The following is a 20,239-nucleotide window of genomic DNA, read 5'->3' on the forward strand; positions in this document are numbered from 1 at the left end:
GTCTCTGGGGCTCAGGGGCTCAGAATGCAAAAGAGGAATATGCTGTGGGGGTTTTTTAAGTAGTAAACCTGGTGAGATCTTCCTTTTCTGGTTAAATGACATTTTCTCCTTTCACTTTCTTTCCCTTTCCAGCTTATACTTTGGGTGCATTCCACCTTGTGGAAGCTTGAAACTAAAAATGACTTTCTTATCGATGCCCCCGTCCCTCTCACAAGGAATGGGTCTGCATCCCTCCTGAATTCTCAGGCAGACGCCCACTCTGGCTCTCCAGCCAAGGCCCACCTTCTCATTTTCTGCTTTTTGCCTCTGTTAATGATGAGCCCGCAAACGGCCACCTTCTGGTATTGCTGTAGAAAGGAAAAGAGAGCAAAGCAAACAGTGCCGTGCTCCTTGGAAAATTAGGGACGGTTCATTAGTGGGGGCGCTGACCTTTTGTTTTTTCCTTAGCGTGGGGGGCAGGAAGGAAGAAAATGGGAAAAGGGCTCCTATTTTGTTTGTTTGTTTTCTCCATTACCCCATTAATCTCCATAAACAAGGCATGTGTTTTAGTTACACATCGACTAGAAAAAGATGCACATGCTAAACCAGATGGGTAAAACCAACAGTTTCATTAAACTAATTTTAAAATTGCCAGTTTGACAATGTCACCAGCAGTACGATGGCTTTGATTTTTCTGCCGCAGTTGGAATTTGAACTTTAAAGAACGTGCAAAAAAGAGCAGTTTTACTTTCGAATTGTTGTTTTTTATTATATTCACCAGTGCAGAAAATTGTTGAGATTCTTTTGCAGAGAAAATACTGATCGGTAATATTTGGGGGGCAGTTAGGAATTTTAACATGTAAGAGAAATAATGAAACCTTTGCAGTCCGCCTCTGTTGCCTTCTGCAGGGTTTGTGTGCGAGTGTGTGTGTGTGTGTGTGTGTGTGTGTGTGTGTCCACTAAGGCTTTGAGCTTTGTGAAGGATTCCCCTTTTGCTCCTTATCCTCCAGCAATCCCGGCTACCTGGGAAGTGCTGCTAATGATTTCTGGGGTTCCATGCCAGAGGTCAGCAGGGCAAGTGTTTCATTTGGAGCATCATTTGGTTTGGAGTTTCCTGTCTCTTCTGAGCCCACAAAGCCCATGTCTGTGGGTACTCAGGCAAAACCCATCATCTTGGTTAGGTGTTTGTCAGAGCAGGTAAGGCGGGAGTGAATCGTTAACAAAATGTTAATGTTGCTTTGCTCAGAACGTGCACAGAGGGGCATCGGAGATGAGTCCATATTTAAAAGTAAATCTATGAATAAGTAGGAGGAGGATTTATTTTGCAACTCCATCCGAGTGCTGCGGTGCATGCTAAATCCAGTGGAGAGGGTTCTTATCCTGTCTCATGGTTGGACTTCTCTCAACTATTCAAAGGGAAAATCCAAAATGAGATCCCCAGACTCCTGATGGAAAAGGGTGTTATTATTCAGATATACCCCAACAGATGAGCAGAGGGAAGTTCAAGGATGTTCATTGCCACGTTGTTGGTTATAGCAAAATGACTGGAAGCAACCCAAGAGTCTAAAAATAGAGAACTGGTTGGGGAAACAGCACTGCTGTGGAATGCAATACTATTGAAGCTTTAGAAAGAATGGGCCTCTGACAGCGCGGACAAATACGGTATGTGGTTAACTTAAACAAGAGAGTTGAGGGTCAGAATTATAGGAGCTTTTTGGAAAGAAAATGCATATGTATCAATACAGATAGATGTGTATGTGAATTATTGTCTGCGGAAAGGGAGAAGTCTGGAAGCATACACACCAAGCTTCTAACAATGTTTATCTTCACTATTAAAGAAGGATTGGGAGAGAGGGCACTCCTGGTTTTATTTTATACAAATCTGCTTTGTTTGATTTTCTTCTTCTTCTTTTTTTTTTTTTTTTTGTTTTGTTTTTTTTTTTTGAAACAAGCAGCTATTTCTTTAGGGATTAAAAAAATACAGAAACGGAAGCATATTCCATTTGTTCAGTGAGGTGATTTTTTTCAGCACCTACTGCTTCGGATTGGGAGAGTAAAAGCAGACCCAGCTGATGCCTGTTGGGATCTGGAAGGCTGGGGTAAGGAGTTCCAGGAGCGGGGAGAGGAGACTGCCTTAGATCCAGGCAGTCGTGGGCTCCTTCCCCACAGCCCGGCAAGTGGAGGCACGTGTCTCCCACTCAGGGGCCAGCCAGTTCGCTTGTGTGCCCAGAAGGACTGGCACCAGCTCATAACCCATGCCTGGGCTTTTACAGTTTCATCCTTGGATCCCACCGGCCTGTTTTTAGCATGGACTCTGCTAGGGGACTGCCTTTAAATAAATCCAATCTCAGACCTCCCATTTCAGTTGTCCCACATTGGAAACTCACCTGTGTTCATTCCTTAACGGAGTGCTGATAGAATTAATCTCTCGTGCCTCCTAAAAGCTGTTGGTAACATTTTAATTTTGGATAGAATGAAGATAAGAAAAGAAACACGTTAGACATAACAATTTTTAGGCAGGTAGAATTTTAGTCTTAAATAAGATGACCGTGGAGGTGCGTGGGTGGCTTGTTCAGCGTTCTGCTCTTGGTTTTGGCTCAGGTCATGATCTCACAGTTTCGTGAGTTTGAGCCCTGTGTCTGGCTCTGGGCTGCCAGTGCAGAACCTGCTTGGGATGCCCTCTCTCCTCCTCACCCTCTGTCCCTCCCCCCACTCATGCTGTCTCTGTCTCCCTCAACATAAATAAATAAACTTTAAAAAAATGTGAACATCTTTGGCCATATTTAAAAAAAATAATAGGATGACCATAGCTCTTTGAATGAAAATATATCTATGCAATCCTTTATGGTTTTTTTGTAACATATCATCTAATAGATGCACAGGATAGAAACTAAACATTTGTTGCCTGAATTAATGAGCGAGAGAGATGAGTAATGTAGACAGACTTTGGAAGACCGTAACACTTACATTATAAGGACATAGAACTTGCTAGTTTGGGCTTAAATGTTGATCAGATTTATGGGAGGATTAGGTGAAAGGAAGTATCATACAGCTTAAAGCAGGTGCACAGAGAAGGGTCTTCCGATAGTGGTGAGGTACTTATTAAGACATCTGCTTGCAGGGTGCCTTGGTGACTCAGTCAGTTAAACTTCTGACTCTGGCTCAGGTCATGATCTTACAGTTCGTGGGTTCAAGCCCCACATCGGGCTCTGTGCCGACAGCTCAGAGTCTGTAGCCTGCTTTGGATTCTGTGTCTCCCTCTCTCTCTGCCCCTCCTCCACTCACACTGTGTCTCTCTCTGTCTCTCAAAAATAAATAAACGCCAAAAAAAAAAAAAAGACATCTGGTTGCCTATCAATCAGCAGGTAGGTGCAGCAGAGTAAGTCGGAATGGCTTTCTTTCAACGTTTATTTATTTTTGCGACAGAGAGAGACAGAGCATGAACGGGGGAGGGGCAGAGAGAGAGGGAGACACAGAATCGGAAACAGGCTCCAGGCTCTGAGCCATCAGCCCAGAGCCCGACGCGGGGCTCGAACTCACGGACCGCGAGATCGTGACCTGGCTGAAGTCGGACGCTTAACCGACTGCGCCACCCAGGCGCCCCCGGAATGGCTTTCTTGACCTGCAAAGCTGAATTCAAAACTGGGCTCAGCCCCTTGTCAGGTTTTGTAATTTTGGACAGGCTAGTTGACTTCTCCAGGCTTCAGACAATTCATTGGAAAAATAAGGACATTAATAATAGTCAAATTTTTCAAATTTGCATAAAACACCTAATCCAGTATTTGGCATTTTGTAAGCCCTCTATAAAAGTTGACTCATTGTTTTTATCGTATTTAGAAACCCTCAAGTAAAACTGGAGGAAAAAGATAAGAAAGCATCTCAAAATAAGGTTCTTTTGCTCAACTTTTTAGAGCAGCACCTAGGAACTATTTCTGAGATAAAACACATTCTTCTGAGAGTCTTAGAGGGGAAAAAAGTCTCTTTGGAACTTTCGGTGGTCCTGATTTGGTGGTGAGTTACACTCAGTAAATTACTCTCTGGAGGTGCTTTCTCAGCTATACAAGGCACATCCTTTTTCCCAGGATACTAGGCTGTCATTTAGTGCCAAAGAAAAAGCTATTTGCAGAATGACACCGTGGCATCCCCAAAGGGTTTAATTTACCTCCCTGGAAGGTGGTATATTTCAAGGCACTGCAGAACCAACCATATTAATAACTCAGGTGGTTTAATTGGCTTTTCCCTCTTCTCTCTAAAGCCCCGTCGATCCCATGGTAATTAATTGTGTGTCCTGTGAATTGTGGTTATTTACAGTACCGAGGAACCAAAATGAATCTGTATTAGAAGTTGGCGGGAGGATATTTGAGAAGGCTGTAAAGAGACTCTCCAGTGTTGATGGTCTTCACCAAATTAGCTCTGTCGTCCCCTTTCTGATGGATTCCAGCTGTTGTGGATACCATAAAGCATCCTACTACCTCGCAGTCTTCTATGAAACTGGATTAAGTGTACCTCAGGATCAGCTGCAGGTAGAGTATTTATGGGTTCCAGAACCATCAGTCCCCTGTGTTATATGTGCAGAGTAATGCTCTCATGCCCCAGGTGGAAACCGGACATGTTCATGCACATCCTTTCTGGACACGAGCTGGGGGATATGATTGGCATACGCTAAGGAAGAGTTGGGGCAGGGCTTTCCAGACTCCTACTCTTTCGAGAACAACAGGTGCCCCTTACCCAGTTCTTATAACTACTCTGGCTGTAGGGCCATTGTCCCACATGACTGTTCAGCTAAGTGAAGTCATCTGGATCTCTAAGCAAAGTATTGTCACCTCCAGCCTTCTACCATCAATATAAAAGCCATACCAGACTGTTTTGCTGGTGGTTTTTGAAACCCAGTTAATTATGCGACATGCCAAACATTTGGGATCCCATTTTTATAAGCGCTGTGAGTGGTTCTTGACCACTTTTAGTTTTCCGATCTATACGTAAGGTTGTTTGTCCTGGATTTGAAGAGACTCAGTTTGTTTAAACCTGCCCAGGTGGTTCCATGTTCCTTTTAAGTGACTTCTCTGTGTATGTCTCTGGCTTATTGAAAGTCATGACTGATGGCATGCTTTCCTGAAGTCCCCAAGGCAATCCTCACGAAGGTGGAATAGTGAAGAAGATTCTAGCCCTGTGTCTGTCACAAAGTCGCTGGTTGGTCATAGACACCCGACGTCAAGTCTCTGGGCCTCCCTTTCCTCAACTGTGAAATGAGGCTGTTGGACCAGCTGAGCTCAAAGACCCTTCTCAACACTAGCATTGTGAGAGCGTAAGGTTAGGACGTGGTCACTATTCATAGTATCTGCCATAAATGACGTAACTGAAACAGACCAGGGATCTTTAGACTAGGTGGCAGATGCACAAAAAGATTCAGGGAACAGCCGCTCTTTTCACTGAGTAGAGGGCAGAAGTCAAGGAATTGTGAGCTCTTAGACATTAAGAAGGACAGAGAGCTAGGTCTGAAAACCGTCAGAGAGCTGCTGTGGCTTCTTTTCTGAAGATTTTTTCTAAAAGGCACGTTAACATGTTTCCGGAATGACTAGGTTCATGCTTCGGGACGGGGCCAGATGACCTTCCAGTGTTAGGATTTTATTACCTTTTTTCTACAATCTTGTGAACACTTTGTAAATTTCTCCCTAACAGGGCATGTTGTATAGCTTGGTGGGAGGCCAGGGCAGTGAGAGGCTGTCTTCAATGAATCTTGGCTACAAGCACTACCAGGGTGTCGATAACTACCCCCTCGACTGGGAGCTGTCTTACGCATACTATAGCAACATTGCCACGAAGACACCCCTCGACCAGCACACGCTACAGGGAGATCAGGTAAGATAAAGAAGCGGGCGGAGATCATCATGGCCCTGTTTACACGGACTTCCTGCACCCTTTCATACAGTGTCTGCACCTGTGGCTGGCTCATTTTCAGGCCTTCAGAGGATGATCGTAATCGAACGGAGAGGAAAGCCATCTTACGTGCTCCAATTCATATTTCCTGTGTTCTCAGACTGAATGCGGGAACAATCCTCCATCTATGCATGAAAAAGCTTTTCGGGAGTGGGAGGGCTGGCGCGGGAAGGGTAGATTTGGCCCTGGACAGAATTTGATTTTGCAGAGAGCGTGTACCAGAAACAAAGACACCTTGTCTTTGTTCCAAGACCATGTGAGGGGGTGGGGCCGGGAGGTGTTAGGGATTGGGTCACATTGAGTGGGGGCCACAAGCTAAGGGGTCCTCTCAACGCATAGTCAGCAAGCAGGGTCTGCGGTAGAAGGAAGCAGGCTCCGCGTCCCTAGCTACGTTCCCAATGCTGGGCACCTCGAGAAGTGGCTGTCCCCATGACATGAGCCTCGCTAGCCAGGTCTTCCAAGTGACGGACGTGTGATGTTTGAAGACTCTGCCCAATCCCAGATTAAGGACTGGATGAAAGGCACTATCTCTAGCCTCTCCTTTTGTAGGCTTCCAAATCTTATTGACTCATTGGACAGAGAAATCAGTGGCTCACATCCCCCCCAAAATACATAACATGTTACCTTGGATCAACTGATGGTTTGCTTTGAGGATGATGAATAAAAAGGTATATACATAGAAGTGATGGTGTAAGATCTCAAGGAACGATGATGCAGGTCTGCATTCAGTGGGAGTAGACTATGGTGTGGTTGGCTTCTTGGAAGGTATTTGTATATGTCCTCTTTATCCAGGAAGGATTTAAGACGTGATGGTCGCAGCCCTTGAGGCAGTCAGGTTGAGAGGAAATGCAAGCCGTCTCTACCAGGAGTCGGCAGGGTTCTTTTTCTGTAAAGAGCCAGATAGTAAATATTTTAGGCTTTGCTCACACAGCCTCTGTTGTAGCTGCTCACCTCTGCCGGAGACAGTATATAAGCAAACGGGGAACCTGGGTTTGTGCAGCCATAAATAGTACATAAACTGCATGGTCGGATTTGGCCCTGGTGTAGGCCCTAAACTCTCGATTTTCCCTGCTTCTGCTCCGTAAGCCCAGGGGATACGCCTGGCTAAGTCAGGATTGGAGAATCTTAGCCTGAGCGGCTACCCGGGAACCAGAACCACTCACTGGTCCCCAGCTCTGCTCCTGGATGGCACTCAGAAACCCACAGTGCAGAAAACTTGTGCCTTGATGGTTGGCAATGGATAGTATCTGGAAATGAAATCTACAGGGGCCACCGTACAGTTATGAAATAAATGAGTCAAAAATACATGCTGTCAGTGAACATTAAACATGAGTCAGACTATAAAATACCACATGGCTACCTATATAGACATTCTGATTCCTTCAGAAAATAACAATTTCCCCTGAATAAACTTGAACGATCTTGTCATTATCGTTTGTATTCTCTCAGTGAAAATATGAGCTAGGCGCAAAATTTGACCTCGGTTTGACAGGAGTTAATTTATGAATTGATCAAAAAAAAAATTTTTTTTAAAGGAATTATCCTGAAAAAGGCATTCATACAAAAAGCAAGCCACAACGTGATCTTGCGGTGGGTTTAGCTAAGACTGAATGTGTTAAGAATGTCCTCTATGTATGTATTATACTTTTAAGAATTCTAATTCAGCATCAATTAGCAATGGGAAATCGTGTGTTGCTAACAAGCTCCTTTTCTTTTGAAGATTTGGCACATGAAATGTTATGATTATGAAAGAAAATGTTTAATTGGTCAGAACCAGAGAAGATGAATAGAAGAGATCCCATCTTGCAGCTGACAGTCGTATGATTAAGAATCACAGATACGAATTATGCAGTTAGAAGAGTTGTATCATCGCTCATTTTCTTAAGAATGTGTAATTAATGGCTTCTTGAGAATTTAAGCAGGTGTCATACATGGATTTAAATGTCCTTTTGTTGAGAAATCTATTAATTCACCAGCAGCACGAAACAAACGAGGAGATATGGAAAGCCAGACCTCTAATTAACAAACCAAGGATCCGTCAGTAACTCCTTCCTTGATTCTTGCTTCCTTTTCTCTTTTATGTACCTCGTGCTTCAAATCATTTCATCTTCTTTATTAGTACTCTCGCTTCGTGTCACTTCTTTATGAGTTAGCAGGTCTCTGGCTCAGGTGGAAGAGAAAGAAGATGCTGGCTCTTGTTTGTTTTGTGACTTAATCGTAGACGAGCCGCTTTCCTTCGGTCGCTCCTCGGAATGTGCTTTTCCACGTTGGTGGTTTGGTCCCCCGCCTCGTCTCAGCCCCTTCCAGAGGGGCAGGGGTCTCGTCCACACCCTTGGTTTCAACTGCCCTCCACATACTGCTGACACTCAGACCTTCCAGTCCAGCTGAGATTTTCTTACGCGCCCCCATCTGGATTCATAACACAGTGCGGAGGAGGTAACACACCGCCCGTCCCCCCCGTAACTCCTCCGCTGATGGCCCTGCTGTCCCTCCTTGCAACCAAGGAGCCATCCCCCCATCCTCCCATCAGTTACAGCCCCCCGCCAGCTGCCCATTTCTCTCTCCTCCTGTCTCCATCCCTGGGGCCATAGGTGACATTTGCCCCTTCTCACCTCTGCCCCCAGCTGCTGGACGGCCTCCTGCTCTGGGCTGAATTGTGCTGCTCCCCATCCCCACCCCCACCCCCGCCCAAAGAACAGGAGAATAGGATTTAAACAGACAGCAGGATGACTATGTGGGGGGGGGGCACAGTGAGAAAGTGGCACCTGCATGCCAAGGAGAGGGGCCTTCGAAGAAACAAAACCTGCCAGTATCTTGATCTTGGACATCTGGCCTCTAGAACTTTGAGGGAATAAATGTCTGTGGTTCAAGCCACCCAGTCTGTGGCGTTTTGTTATGGCGGCCATAGCCAACCGATGTGCTTCCTAACTGGTCTTTCTGTCACCAGCCGTGTCTCTTCCCTTTGCTTCTCACTACTTCTTCCAAAGTAGGCTGTCGGCAGTCAAGGCTCTCAACCTGGCTGCACGTCACAATCACCTGGGGGTTTAAAGAACAATTCCGTGCAGGCTCCACCCCACAGTCTTGAGGTCGCAGCATGGGGGGGGGGCCTGGGCACACGTGTATGTGTGTATGTGTATACAGTTGACCTTCGAACAACAAGAGGGTTAGGGGCACCGATCCCCCATACAGTTAAAAGTCCACATATAACTTTGACTCCCCCAAAGTTTACTACTAATAGCCTGCTGTTGTCCAGGAGTCTTATTGGTAACATAAACAGTCAATGAACACGTGTTTATGTTGTTATATGTATTATCTGCTGTATTCTTACGATAAAGTAGGCCAGAGGAAAAAAAAAATGTGATTAAGAAAATCATCAAGAAATATATTTATAGCACCGTATTTGTTGAAAAAAAAAAAAAAAAAAAACCCTGCATGAGGCGGGCCTGTGCAGGTCAAACCTGCGTTGTTCAAGTGTGTTTGAAAAGCTCGGATGTTCATAATGTGCAGCCCGTGTTGAGAAGTACTGACCCACGACGCCTCAGCTCAGCGCATCGCTTGGCGTAGGAGGATTTCTTTGATCTGGTTTCTGTTTCTCCAGCCTCAGCTCTCAGTGATCCCTGCTCAGCCTGTCCACCCTGGTGACACCATACTATAGGCCACACCTTGCTGTTCCCGCCTCCTGGTGCTGTTTGGTCTCCTCTGCCCGCTCTGTTTCTCCACACTCACTCCTCTTTTCCTGCCTGCTGACCCCTCCTACTTGAACACTGGGCTCAGACCTCACCTCCTCCTCCACATCTATTGGTGGTGGGGCCAGGGCACCCGGGTGTATCCCTGCCATTGCCCTTATGAACGCTTATGAAGGGTGCCATGCACAGGGTCACAGAGCTGGCTTCCCCAGGAGACCATAGGCTCCCTGTTACAGGCTCCTTGTTCATGTCAGTGATCCCAGCACCCAGCACTGGGCGTGACACACAGTTGGCACCCAGTGTTTACCAATGGGCTGACGAACAGGGTAAGAGTGAAGAGCATCCAGTGATAAACCTGAAGTTATTACATTGTCTTGTTGACTCACTGGTGCCTAAAAAAAATATTTATTTATTTTGAGAGAGAGAGACAGAGTTAGTACAGCAGGGGAGGGACAGAGAGGGAAAGAGAGAATCCCAAGCAGGCTAGTCAGTACAGAGCCCTGCGGGGGGCGGGCGGGGGGGGGGTCAAACTCACAAACCGTGAGATCATGACCTGAGCCAAAATCGAGAGTCGAGGCTTAACTGCCTGAGCCGTCCAGGCGCCCCAGACTCTGGTGCTTTTTGATGTGACCAGTGTTCATTGTTGACTGCAAGCGCCCAAAGCACTTGGCTTTAAATCCCGCCCCTCTCCCAGTCAGCCTTTCTGGGTGGCATCCCGCGTTTGAGAATTGTGGGTAGTTATCCTTACAGCTCGTATTTCCCCGTTCTTACTTTAATAAAATCCCTAAAATGTGAAATTTCAGCAAAGAAAACGCACACACACACCCACCGTTGGGAGCCAAGCGTTACAGCTGATTTTAAACACCCTGAGAGGCGGGTTCCCAAGGGCGGTTCCCACAGGCCTCGCAAGAAGTTAGCAGAGGTAGGCGGTTTAAGTGTAGGCTTTGAAATTGCCCTGCTCCTGAGTTCCCAGGGGTGCTGGCTGAACCGTCATATCTCACGACTCCGGAGAACGCAGATGCTCTGGAAAAGGTGAAGGCCCCAGTTGCAAAGTTGGAGGGGTTTTCCAAGACCTGCCCTTTCTACCTCCCTTCCTCTCTGTCTCTCCCCCCACTTCTCTCTTACTCTTTTCTCTTGTTCTCTTTGTCTCTTTTCTGTCTCTTCTCTTCTTGTCTCCACCACTTCTCTTGCCCCCTCTACCCCGTCTCCTCTGCCCCACCCTGTGATCAATGGCAGACCGCCCTTGGAAGCTGCAGGCTGAGCAGAGAGAAAGGTGGTGACACCGGTGAAGTGTCAGCGTCTCTGGGACACTGTGGTGCCTCCTCTGACAGTGGGCGTGGGGGCTGTAAGGTCTGTCCAGTCTCCAGACGTTGGACCTCCTCTGACCTGGTCAGCAGATTTTAACCCTGCAGTACAGGATATGAGCTCATTCGAGAGACCTTGACTTTGTCACGCAGCAACAAAAAGAACCCCTCAGAAGCCACAAAGGTCCCAGCGCTGGTCAATGTGGGGCCCTTGGGTCCCTGCCAGCATCTCTTCAGCTCTGCCCCCCAAACACCCCCACTGCTGCTTCTCCACACCACACCTTCTTCCTCCTGGCTTGGTCATATTTCCATCCGACGCGTCATTCTCCGGTCACACAATGTTGTCTGAATGCATGAACAACCGAACGTTCCTCCCTTTTAGGGGTTGTTCCTTCATCAGATGTCTTTGCAGGTGGTCGGCTTTCACAGAAGGCCCAGACCATATGGCTCCGGTGCTGGCTGCCGCTGTAGTGACCCCAGTACCACGGAGAAGCTACCAGCTGCCTGGGTGTGGCACACAGTGGAGGCGTGGCTCCGGCCAGATTTACTTGGGTTAAGGTCCCAGGTCCGTTGTTCACTGGGTGTGAAATCTTAGGTGATAGTGCTCACCTCTGTCTCCGCACAGCTTTTCACCAGTAAAGCGGGTGCCGTGATATGTACCTCACACGGGGGTCACAGCTTGAACAAGCGAACCCACATGATGTGTGGCTAGTGGAGCCCGGCTTCTGTCCCCACAACTCCCCCTTTAAAGTCTATGACTTTCATCTTCTGACGCATAAAATGCTCTTAGATAGACCCCACCGCATAAGGTTGCGAGCTGCACAAAACTGCAGAACCAATAGGATGGCTAATGTTCTAAACGGCTCCCAGCCTTTTACGTGTCGGAGTGAAGTAAGGACCTAACAAACGATGGGTTCCATTACTGAGAGCTCACCATGCACCACACGCTCTGCTAAGCTCTTTTATACAGTCTCATGGAATCTTCACGCAACCCTATGAGATCACTTCCCATTTTACAAGTGGGGCAACTGAGCCTCAGAGAAGCTGAAGAACTGCCCAGAGTCACACAGCGGTTGAGTCGTGGAGCCTCGATTGGAACCTAGGCCTTTCTAACTCTTCATACAGTGAAAAACAGCGGCTGTTAGGTTGAGTGCTTTTGACCTAGCAAGTACCATGCTAAGCTCCACTTTATGGATGCAGAGACTGAATCGCAGATAGATAAAGTTAGTTGGCCAAGGTCCATGGGTAGTTCGTGGTGGGTTAGAATTCCCCTTGGTCTGATATGAAAGATTGTGCTCTTAATGGCCCTGTCCTGCTGCAAAACTTGATGGCACGACCCAGGGGAGCTAGACCAGGGTACAACGACACAAAGGACAAAAGTGTCACTTCTTCAGAATTATGCACAGCTACCCAGTTCCCTCAGAAATGTGGCCTTTGCCAAAAGCCCATGAGTTCACTATCAGGGAGGACAAGGAAGCCGTCCACCATTTGCTTCCTCTCAAATGCACGAGCCCTTCACGGGGTGGTGAGGTCTATGGGCCCCACAGCCGGCCAGCCTGGATTTGATTCCTAGGTTTGAAGAACTAAATATATGCTCTTGGATAAGCTACTTAACTTCTGAGCCTCAGTTTCTTCATCACTGAAATGGAGATATTGACAGAGACACTCTTACAAGGTTGCAAAGATTCAATGAGGCAATCTTGGGCAAAGCAATTAGAACAGTGACGTATTATCAGTGATACCTCAACTATCATTGATATGTCAGTGATATATCGTCACTGCAGAGAGCGGCAGAAACATCTAAGAGTGTAAATCCCGCAGGGTAGGACCTGTGTCTTCATATGTCATGTCTTTCATTCAAGCCCCATGACAAAGTTAAAGAGAAGGAAACAAAATAAGAAAAATAACCAAAACTGAAAAGACCCCGAACTGTCCAGTTGAAAACAAAATTCTAACTGAGGATTCCATTGTCTGAACAGCTCCAGCGTCAGCCCAATTCCAAGTTCACCCCAGACCGTAGAGTGTCCCCTGGAGTTCGAGCTGAAGCACCCACTCGTTAGTCCTACGCTTGTCGGAGTCAACAGGATAGAGTGGATTCTAGGGCCTTCTCGCTAGAGGGTGACACAGTGGGGAGCCCGAGAGAGCCCTTTCTTTGGAGTCAGGCCGGGCTGGCTTGACAGCTCTACAAGGCAATCATGAGTTCCTGGTTTCACCTTTCAGGCCTCCGCTTCATTGCCTATAAATCGAGGACAGTGACATTTGGATGGCAGTCCTGTCGTGAGGATGAGGGGACAAAAAGATTTGTTAAACTCCTGGCGCAATGATGGTTTCTATAGAAGGTAGTGGGTGGCCTTATTCTAATTGTTGCTCTTTGCTTGGTGGCCTCCACGGGTTAGACACTGAGCAAGACGGGATGCCTGCTGGGTTCCCGACACAGTCCCCACTTCTCAGCCCCCCAGTGCCCTGGGGAGGGACCCATGGTGCCATGCGGCCATAGCAGAGGAGACAGCTGCCAGACCATCTCAGGAATGGGCTGCAGGCTAGAGTTTGTGAATCTAAGAATTCTTCCTCGCCAACAAAGAGGGTCGGAAGGGAAATCAGGCCTGGCTCCTTGTTCTCTGAGGCTTCTTTCCCAAACTCATGCAGATCCATTTTTTAATTTATTATTTTATTTTATTTTATTTTATTTTATTTTATTTTATTTATTTATTTTACCATCTGCCTGTGCCATGTGCCGGGCATGGGAAGCCCTTCCCAGCACCCCTCACGGCATTGGTAAATAGAGTTCATTATGTATAAGGGGAGACCGTGAAACAACAGCGCTGGTCTCTTGATAAACAGCCACAATTTACACTTCAAAATGAGTCTGATTTTCTGCAGAGGAGTCGGATACCTCCGAGGCGGTGCGCAAATTCAAAACATTTTGGGAACTTTCCCTTTGGATTCCCCCTCAGAGCCTCTAGCACCTTCTTCCTCGCATCCTCAGAATTAACAATGCCCTCTTTTCGGCAGGGTAGATTTAATTTTTGGAAATAGCCAAAAGATATTTGAAGCTGAGCCTTCTCAATAAAAAGGGTTAGTCATGCAGGATAATAACACTTTGGGATTAAAAAAAAACAAAACAAAACAAGGTTTTACTTAGAAAACATCGATTCACCTTTTTTGAGGCTGTGTGTACTCTGCCTCTGAAATCAGTGGCGTGAACGTGGTCTTCTGAACAAGCTTGAGCAACGGAAGTGGGAGTGGAATAAATTTTGTCCTCCCAAGGCAAACGCTTTGGTAGGAACAAATATGCCCATTTAGGTAGAGGAGATGTGATACATTCATTTAAAACGCATTTGATCTTATGACCTTGTGAACATACCCCATGTTTCAGTTGTTCAGATAGTTTTTACTTGAGCAATTGCCAGTTTAAGAATAATGCCATGGCTTTTGCGTGCCTAAATCATTTGGGCATTTCCCGTGTCCCCCTCCTTCTGTTTTCCTTCCTTCATCCCTCCCTCTTTCTCTCCTCTCTGTCCTTCCTTTTTAGGCATATGTCGAGACAATTAGACTGAAGGATGAGGAAACGCTCAAGGTACAAACGAAAGAGGATGGAGATGTCTTCATGTGGTTGAAGCACGAGGCCACCCGAGGCAATGCGGCAGCTCAGGTAAAAATGCGGGCCACTGGTTTGGAAATTCTAGCGGTTCTGATAGACCAGGTTATGCCATGGTAACAGATGATCCCAAACCTCAGTGGCTTGAAACAACACGCGTTAGTTTCTCGCTTCCACTACCCGTCCCGTGGGGGTCGGCACGTGCCGTGCTCTCATGAGCCCCTACAAACCAAGCCACCAGGGGCTTCATTGCAGTACAGTCGCCCACAGCCACTGCGGCGGGGCTCTGCACAGAGGTGGCGGGGGCCACCTCTCACGTTTCACTGGCCAACGCAAGTCACCTGGTCTCCCTTGACTTCACGTGGTCTGGAAGTGTAGTCCTACCCTGCACCCAGAAGGAGAAAGAGCTTTAACATTTGTGATCTGTCCTAAAGACTACCATCAGACATTTTAGTGCATTGGATAGAAATGAAAAAGAAGCATCTTGGGGTGCAGTAGAGATTAGAGGGATATCAAGAAGAAGGGCCGTGAATTCAGCTAAGAGACTAACAGAAAATCACGTGCAGTATGTTAGACCAGAGGACCAACCTTGTCTCTTGAACATGTCTTGTGTTTTTGGAAGGACTTTTCAGAGGTACCAGGAAGGGCAGAAAGCTGGGAGAATGTTCTCTATCTGACTTCTTCCCTTGATTTCGCTATGAAGAGAATCCCTTAATGGGAGACAGCTTAGGCCCATTGCACCGGTTGGGAGAAAGCCTCCTTCCCGAAGGATGGATTTAGCTTTTGCTCTGTGCTCCTGGTGAACACACGGTGTGGGAAGAGCCTCCGGGTCTGTTAAGCAGACAGAAGCTCAGAGATGGGAAAAAGAAAGAGAACAGAAAAGAACAAATGCATTGACAAGCAAATAGTTCAGAGACCCTTTAGTGATGAATGGGTCTCCCATCCATCTGTAGAGGTCTTCCTAGAATTTCAGGAGATACTCTGGGGGACGTTGTAGGTATTTGAGGAGTGAGGGGAAGGAAGAGAAAGAGACGAGAGAAGAAGCAGAAAGAAAGACCACAAGAGGCCAGAATGGGCCAGAATGTTAACAGACATTGCTCTGGCTCCTGTTGGACATCTGTCCCTGGCCTGCAGTCTTTCTAGTGCAGGAAAGAATTCTAGTACATAATTCTGGAAATGCCACTGCCAGAGTCATTTCCTGGGTACTCCAGAGCTTGCATGAACTTTCCTTCCTTCGTTTAGCAAATCTTGGTGGAATAGCTTCTATGAGCTTCTACTGAGCTTTGCTGAATGGGGGCTGAGGGGATAAAGGCAGACAAAAAAAAAAAAACATCGTGAGGTTCCTATCCCCAGAGAGCTCTCAGCCTTGAGTGTCATGGTGGAGTCAGTCGTGTGGAAAAATGCTGGGATGGGGAGAGATAAGTGCCTTCCTGATATGGATGTGCACAGGCCTCCATGCCATTCACTAGGCCAAGTGGCAGGCAGTACCTCCCAAAGGAGAGGGGCTTTGAGGACAGGAGACAGTCGTGATCGTTGACCAAGTTCCATCCCGCTCTGGCCCTGGGTGCAACAGATACGTCCACATACACGTGCACACGTGCCTTGTTTCCAGCTGGTGCTGAGGACTCGTATTTACACGAGTTCACCTTTCAGGGCTCCCAGTTGGAAGATAACACGCGCCTACCTATTTCTTGGTTCTCATAGGAAAACATTTTGAACTTGGTTTGTCCTTCCACCTTTTAAAGTCTTATGTTAAGCATTACACAGGAAAGTCATTCTTCTAAATTGCTACTGTCTTGAAGCAACGATTGGCCCAGATGCTGTTTTGGGGCCAGCAAGGTGTGGCCAAGAATCCTGAAGCGGCAATCGAGTGGTACGCCAAGGGTGCCCTGGAGACTGAGGACCCCGCGTTGATATATGACTATGCCATTGTGTTATTCAAGGTAAGAATCCCTCGGTTTGTGCCAACGTTATGCAATTCTTATCAGGCTTTTGAGCAGTTTCCTGTAGGCGTGCTGGCAAACAAGGAATCTGTAACTGAAAGAACTTAGTATGTATGTGCTTCCGTCACTCTTGATGGAAAGGGATACTTGCTGGAAAGGCAGAATCAGAAACAGTGCCCTGGTCTCATTTTTAACCATTAGCCTTATGTTTGGCACCTGGATTCTCTTTGCTTTTGCAAGCACTGTAGCATTCTGGAGGAGGCACCACGTTTTACGGATTGGAAAACGGCCATCAGCCCCCAAAGGGGCTGCAAGTTCCCCACCAGGCAGAGTTGTCATTGAGTTACAGCTTAACCGAAGTGTGTGTTTGGGCTGGATCCCAACGGTCTGGTTGGTCAAAACAAATATCTTGCTTTAAGCCAACAGGAGAATGGGGGGGTGGGGGGTTGAAAGCATTAGCGCAGGAGACAGAGGATGGAGTTCAAGTCCCTCTTCTGCCATCATCACCTATGTGTCCTTGGAGTTATTTGATCTCATGGGACAACGGTAATGATCACAGATTGAATGAGATAATATAATGAATGGGCTTCAAGAAATGAAAAATACTGTATCTTACATGAAATCTGAATAGATCACACTGCTTGAGCACTTATTACCGGACTTACATGTATTAATGCATTCAATCCTCATAACGACCTTGTGAGGCAGGCCCGGGGGTGCATCATGATTGCTGTTTATATATGTGGTAACAGAGGCAGAGGAAGGCTTTTTAACTTGCCCAAGGTCACACAACTGGTACATTTTAGAGATCTGGGGCTGAGCTCCAGGCACTTTGGCTTCAGAGTCTGTGTTCTTCACCCCCAAACACAGAGACATCAACTCCCCAACCTTGGCAAAGCCAAAAGCTGTTGGCTCCAGTAAGGAAACCCTTAGATCCTATGTCATGCCCAAAGCAAGTGGCTGTCCTCAGGTAGTGAGTGTCTTCAGACAAGGACGTGGATTTGTGCGGCCAGGTCCATCTTTGGAACCGCAGCTGTGGCCACTCACTGATTCACAACCATGACTGTGCTACATTTCGGACCCTCCAAAGCCTTAAAACCTATTGGTTGATGTGGTTTCCAAATGTAGAGTCTGGACTTCCCTTTCTCAGTTGTCAAGTCAACACAGAAACGGCTTGACTCCTAGCCATATGCTGATGCATCCGTGTGTTTATTCAATAAACACCCATTCGGGGCTGACAAAATGCCAGACTCTGCGCTAGATGGAGTGACAGATGGATGCGGGCGCCGCGTCCCTGACCTCAAGGGGCTCATGCACTGGTGGAGAGGGCAGGCACGGAGAGGCACCTGTCCGCCGGAGTTGGGGCCGGCCACTGTCAAAGTGCAGAGAAGATAACGGCTCGAAGCGGACATGACTTCTGCCCACCCGGAGCTCGCCATCTAGAGGCAGAGGCAAATAACATAAACAAATGACTCTGGAGGTGACCTACTGTCTGCTTTCCCAAACCTTAGAGACTTTTGTTTTTCCTGCATTCTAACTAAGAATCCCTCAGTGGGATCAAGGAAGCCGCTCATTAGCGTATCGAAGATCTTACCCCTGGCCAGAAGGTGACTTTAAGTGTATTCCACGGGAAAGAACCCCATGCGGAAAATGAACTTCCCAAATGTGACGAACAGTGCTGTGCTCCGGGCTTTGTGTGGGTCTTGGGCATATTGTGTCATGGTGCCATGACAGCTGCAGCTTGTCCAAGACAAGACAGTCCAGGCCATCCCGTCTGGCATCCACAAGAGGACAGAGCTTTGACCTTTCCTGCAGCAGCTGTTTTTGATTAATTCACTCAGTGGATATTATTGAGCACTTACTACGTACCAGGGCCTTCCAATTCTCTCACTTAACAACTTCCAGGACTACTCAGATTTGTGTAGCGTGCATAGCCCCTGTGCAGGAAGTTATCCCACTTAGGATGAAATGAACAAGTATTCTGGAAAATGCATGGCAGCTAGAAATCAGAGTATCTGAGTTCTAGTCGTAGATCCGACTGTAAGTCTTTGGATGAGTCATCCTCTCTGGGCCCCAGTTTTATTCCTTCAAAGCAGAGAAGTTGGAGAAGATAAAATTTGAGTTCAACCAGGTTCTAACACTCTGTCATGCTGGTCTTTCTGACACTTTTCCAGAAGTCCAAAAGTGTTGTCTCATTGCCCTATCCGGTTTTTCCAAGTAGCCTTCTTGTTCTTTTTCTTTTTTTCCTCTCTTTTTCTCTAATTAAATGAAGTAATGGTGCATTTCCGAAAAATATTTTCATCTTCAACTTTGCTTCAGCTCATTGGCTTTATTAAATAGGTAAGTTAAAGTCTAGTAGAAAATTTGGTGCATATAGTTTCACTTTTAGTTGGAGTCACGAGTTTATTTTTGGGTCCTGAAAAAATAGAGACAACCATATCCTGCATGTTTTCTGGGTCCTGCCAGGAGGTTACAAATCGTTATGTGTTCTCAGCACAGAACTGGAAAGCACAGGAGGCAAGAGAGCGTGGTAGTTTTGTGCTTGGACTCTGGGGCCTGCCTGCCTGGGTTCAAATCCTGCCTCTATATCTCACTCACGGTGCTAGTCTGGGCAAGGGCTCAGAGGGGAGTGCTCACAGCACGTCTCCAGTCTCCAGGCCTGTGGTGAGGATGAGGTGTGACGGCCCACGGTTGGGCACACCCTAATTAATGCGGGAATGTTTGCTAGTGTCATCTTTATTCGCTGTGGTGCTAAGTATGTCAACAGAGTTAAAAGCTATATTCATTGCAAAGCCCTGCTACATTATGTCACAATGTGGCCCCATCAACCGCCGTGTCTGAGGCCAGGAAGAGTCCAGGGGGCACCTGTGGTGTGTGTCAGTCGCAGATTTCAGTTGAGTTTGGTAGCAGCGACGGTTTTCATCCAGCTCCTGTTGCCCGCCATTTTTGTTGTCAGTCCTGTGTTGAGAGAGACCTCAGAGACCCCTCCAGCTCCCCCCTCAGACCTGCCACTTGCCCACGTGGTCCTGCAGACTTCAGCGTGATCCCACGAAGTTCCTCTCTTGCAGCAAGAACCCCAAGGAGCACCTGGGTGGCTCAGTCAGTTGAGCGTCCGACTTCGGCTCAGGTCACGATCTCACGGTTCGTGAGTTCGAGCCCCGTGTCGGGCTCTGGGCTGACTGACCGCTCAGAGCCTGGAGCCCGCTTCGGATTCTGTGTCTCCCTCTCTCTCTGCCCTTTCAATCTCTGTCTCTTTCAATCTCTCTCTCTCTCTCAAAAAAAAATTATGTATACTATATAAATAGATCAAATTATAATATTTTTATAAAAATATATAAAATTATATATTTATATAGTATATAAAATTATTTTCTAATATATTTCTCTCTGTGGTGGTGCTCAAACCACGTCTGCTGGGAAAACTTGCTTTTGCCGGAGGAGGAACCTTGTCAGTTTCTGTCAGCATCTGAGGCAGAGGGTTCCAAGGGGTCCTGTCTCCTTCGCGATGGGCTCTCAAGCTGGTTCTGAAACCACCGTGTTCCACCCTGGGGACTCCTGAGAGGACCCAGGAAGGCTGCAAATGGCAGGCCTGATAACTTTTGACTGTCCAGTGCAGATAAAGCACGATATCTGGCTCACGGATGAGACCATCCCCAGAGGAACGCATCCAGGATGACCAAACTCATTTAGCCCTATTCTTCAGGGCTTCTCCCAGTGGTACCTGTGGACAGACAGGAATGCGATCCACTGGATGATAATGGGGGATTTTGTTTTTTTTTTTGGGGGGGGGGG

At 47.1% G+C, this 20,239-nt stretch overlaps 1 protein-coding gene across 9 annotated transcripts in view; it reads left to right on the plus strand.

The window, feature by feature from the left end:
• The window catches only part of SEL1L3 (SEL1L family member 3), a 104,319-nt gene that overhangs the window by 49,436 nt on the left and 34,644 nt on the right, over positions 1-20,239 (plus strand). For all 9 annotated transcript variants that reach the window (XM_040486525.1, XM_040486573.1, XM_040486499.1 and 6 more), the window contains 4 exons: positions 4,291-4,502; positions 5,659-5,838; positions 14,439-14,558; positions 16,307-16,447. In XM_040486525.1, coding sequence (XP_040342459.1) covers positions 4,291-4,502; positions 5,659-5,838; positions 14,439-14,558; positions 16,307-16,447 — 653 coding nt within the window. The remainder of the gene's footprint in view (positions 1-4,290; positions 4,503-5,658; positions 5,839-14,438; positions 14,559-16,306; positions 16,448-20,239) is intronic.

Source organism: Herpailurus yagouaroundi, unplaced genomic scaffold, assembly GCF_014898765.1.
Source record: "Herpailurus yagouaroundi ecotype Mexico unplaced genomic scaffold, PumYag 28, whole genome shotgun sequence".
Lineage (NCBI taxonomy): Eukaryota > Metazoa > Chordata > Mammalia > Carnivora > Felidae > Herpailurus > Herpailurus yagouaroundi.